Source organism: Vespa mandarinia, chromosome 4, assembly GCF_050613455.1.
Source record: "Vespa mandarinia isolate Hongniang chromosome 4, ASM5061345v1, whole genome shotgun sequence".
Taxonomy (NCBI): Eukaryota; Metazoa; Arthropoda; class Insecta; order Hymenoptera; family Vespidae; genus Vespa; species Vespa mandarinia.
The window spans coordinates 4,832,501-4,836,346 of record NC_140813.1 but is presented as its reverse complement, the minus strand read 5'-3'; the positions used below and the strand labels follow the sequence as shown (position 1 = coordinate 4,836,346).

The window sequence follows — 3,846 nt, the reverse complement described above, 5'->3', positions numbered from 1 at the left end:
GTAAGTGAACGAGTAAATAAGTATTTAAGGTCATACGTGGCGTTGCTCGTACGCGAACCAATTTACGCTTAAACTTTACAAAAGTGTTTTAAAGTGTTACTACGACATTCACGTTCGTTCTCATTCGTGTATCTATCTATAGTATTTTAATGTCGTTGAGAAAACAATAATAGTTCCTTGTGATCTTCAAGACATTAGTTTTCCGAAAGATTTGAACTGGCTCGAATTGATTCATTTAATTTCAATTTTACGTTTATTTTTTAGTCTCGTACGAAAGGAACTTACTCGTTCGTTTCGTTTTTCTTACCTTGTTCTTTATAACCTCAACGACAACCCGGCTTCTCTACCCCCTTCCCCTCAAGCACCCTGGCCGCCCGTAACGCCGTCATTGAAACCCCCCGTTGTTCGTTTCGGCGCATGCTTCTAAACGACCGATAAGCATGGAACGCCGAATAACGCGTGTGTTCCCTTTCTGTGAGACCGATTGCCTGTGGTGCCTGCTGCCCTTCGGCGTGGACTTGTGAAGAACTTTTGCGATTTCTACGATCGATCGATATCTATCAAAGGTCAGTGTAGTTTTCTCTCTCTCTCTCTCTCTCTCTTTCTCTTTTTAAAATGCATTCCTTTATTCTATTTGTTCTTTTCGTTTTTTTCCTTCTGCCATCTTTCTATTTTCCCTCTTTCTCTTTCTCTCTCATTCTTTCTTCTTTCTTCCTCCTGACACGTAATATCCGTCACGTACTTACATTTGTATTTATATATATATATGTGTGTGTGTGCGCTATGTGTATGTACACAAACTAACTTTAACATGTATTTGTAAGTCGCGTGGTAGTTAGGATGAAATACTGACGATGGCGCGCGCGTTCATGCATCCAAAGAAAATGAAAGAGAGAAAGAAAGAGAGAGAAAGAAAGTAAGAGAGAGAGAGAGAGAGAAATGTCGTCTACCAAACGTTTAACAAAGACAACGCTTGTAAGTACTGTTAGTTCACTATTTCATTCCTTTGCCATCGTTGTTTTTATTTATTTAAATTTGCGTATTATTGAACGAGAGTCAAATCGATTCGAAAATAACAAGGAACATGATTATTTCTTCTCTCTCGCTGGTGAATTATCGTCACATCAAGAACGTGACTATTTGCTTACATATGTAAGTACTTACATATGTTGGTAAGTACTTACTTACTTACGTATGTAGCTAAAAATATGCGTTTATTGCGCTTTTATCACGTTGCCAAGAATATTTACGATTAATGATATATATATATACGTAGGTGCATATGTAGGTTAGAATTTTATAAGATTACAACAGCACATCACCGAATTTAATTGACGGAAGACAAAGAGATATTATTTCAATGTGAAAGGTTAATTATGCAATAAATATGTTCATATGTATGATATATATATATGTGTGTGTGTATGTGTGTGTGTGTGTGTGTATAAATCCGATCTTTACGATGACCAATGACAACTTTTCGTATTTATTTATTTATTTATTTATTTATTTATTTATTAATCCTCACGTTCATTGAACAGTACTTTCCATATGGTCCTTGGACACGTTACGTCGTACATTATATCGTTATTCTTAAATAACGCATGGGATATATTATCGTTCTAGATATAATATATATGGCGAATTATTTGATTATTTAAAAAATTTTAAGCAATATAATTCTTTATACATTCTTTTCTTTTTTCTTTTTTTCATTTGTTAAATAATAACGAATAATATTAAATATTGTCGGTGTCAAGTATTTCAAATTGAAAATCAAACTGGAAAGGGTATATAATACGTATAAAGCGATTTTGTAAAAATAAAACTAACTATGATAGTTAAAAAATTTTGACAATAGCTTTATGATAGAATATTCTTATAATATTATTACTTACGAATTCGAGGAAAATATTCGTTCGTAGTGTTTCCATTGTGACCTCAAGATAAATTTGTATATAATAAAAATAAAACCTGTTATGCAAACTATATAATAAATCTTAAAGATATTGAGTTCACTCGTCAAACTTTCGTTAATACGTATTATTTATATATTTATTTATAGCATGTTGCAAGCAACATGGAATTACGTACGCACGTATGTAATTTTTCTCTTGAACAAAATTATCATCCGCGTTTCAATATTAATTCATTACGTCTCGCTTAACGTGAGAGAATACATTCTTTTTCTGGTTTTATTTAACGAAAAAAATTAGATAATCGTTGCGAAATTTGTTTTCTTTTTTCTTTTTTTTTTTTTTTTTTTTTTTTTTAAATAAAATAATTTATATTGACTTATGTTAAACTTTATCAATACTTAAGTACCAATATATATATATAAGTAAATACTTATGTAAGTACTTACATACTTTTCGTGTAGTATCGAAACATAAAAAGTTATCTATATATCGAATATTATTGAAAATAATATTTATTATTGAACGTTGTAAAAGAGTAAGTTCACAAATTAACAATGTCGAAGTCCATAGGTATCGTGATGTTCCTTGAGAATCATCGAACAAGAAAGTCGAAAGGTTTCGTACTGCGATATTCATTGACGTTATCGCATATTTTTGCATGCAACACACACGCACACACATACACACACACACATATATATATGAACAAAAACACGAAAAACACACACATATATGAACACAGTTTATAGTTGCTCGTCCTTATGCAGTGATTTATCATTATTCTTCTATGGATAATTACTGCTTCCCGCTGATCGTTTGATTTATCGCGATTGTACAATTAAGCGCTGCTCCTGACAAGATTTATACGCTTGCGAATGTGTAGGTATATCTATATAATATCCATGTACATATGAGAAAGAAAAAAAAGAGAGAGAGAGAGAGAGAGAGAGAGAGAGAGAGAGAGAGAGAGAGAGAGAGAGAGATGGAAGAAAATTCTGAAGTTCGTTGTAGCCGGTTGACATTCGAGATTTGCACTTGCTGTTTGCTTTTTTCGTTAAGAGTAGGGGAAAGATGGAAGAAAAAAGTAGGGGAGGAAAAATGATGAAAAACGACGAAGTTTTATTTATTTTTCTTTTCTCTTCTTCTTTCCTTTTTCTTTCTTAATTTTTACTTTTTATTCACCCCCATTCCCCCTCCACTACGTGCTACATACAACCTCTCTCTCTTTCTCTCTCTTTTTTTTTTTCAAGTGTAATCGTAATGCAGCCTATCTTTTTGTCTTATATTCCCTCAGGTATGGTCACCTCCCCTTCTTTTCTACCTTCTACCCTTCTCCTTTTATTCCTTCTTCCCCTTCTCCTTCTTTTTCCTCTTCGTCTTCGTCTTCTTCTTCTTCTTCTTCTTCTTCTTCTTCTTCTTCTTCTTCTTCTTCTTCTTCTTCTTCTTCTTCTCCTTCTCCTACCGTCATCGGCGTTTCCTTATTGGTCTCTTCTTTTTCTCGCTCCGCTTTTTATGGCGTTTCATTAAAAGGAGGAACTTTACTCGGGCTAAGAGAAGATATAATTAGGAGATATACCGAAGGTCTCGCAACTATGTAGCGAAACTCGGTATTCAACTTGTTCGGTATCGTTAACGTTCTTACTCCCTCTGCATTGGAATCGTGCTCTTAAATTGCGGATCCGAAGATTTTCCACTTTATATCCTTGCTCTCTCGTCCTCTTAGTTCTATTGCTGCTGCTGTTGCTGCTGGCTGTTGCTGCTGCTGCTGTTGCTGTTGCTGTTACTGCTGCTGCTGCTGTTGCTGCTGTTGATGCTGCTGTTGCTGTTGCTGTTGCTGTTGCTGCTGCCGCTGGCATTGGCCATTGTTGCTGCCGCCGTTGCTGCTGATGCTTTTGCTTCGAGAAGTTCATCTTCTTTCTCTTTTTTT

The 3,846-nt window shown here is 34.6% G+C and overlaps 1 protein-coding gene across 1 annotated transcript in view; it reads right to left on the bottom strand.

Annotated features, from left to right (window-relative positions):
* Positions 1-2,957: 2,957 nt before the first annotated feature.
* Positions 2,958-3,846, bottom strand: part of LOC118445822 (uncharacterized) — a 13,405-nt gene continuing 12,516 nt past the window's right edge. Inside the window, exon 2 of the mRNA XM_085656523.1 lies at positions 2,958-3,846. This exon is cut by the window's right edge and continues 45 nt beyond it. Coding sequence (XP_085512649.1) covers positions 3,467-3,829 — 363 coding nt within the window. The 5' untranslated portion in view covers positions 3,830-3,846 and the 3' untranslated portion in view covers positions 2,958-3,466.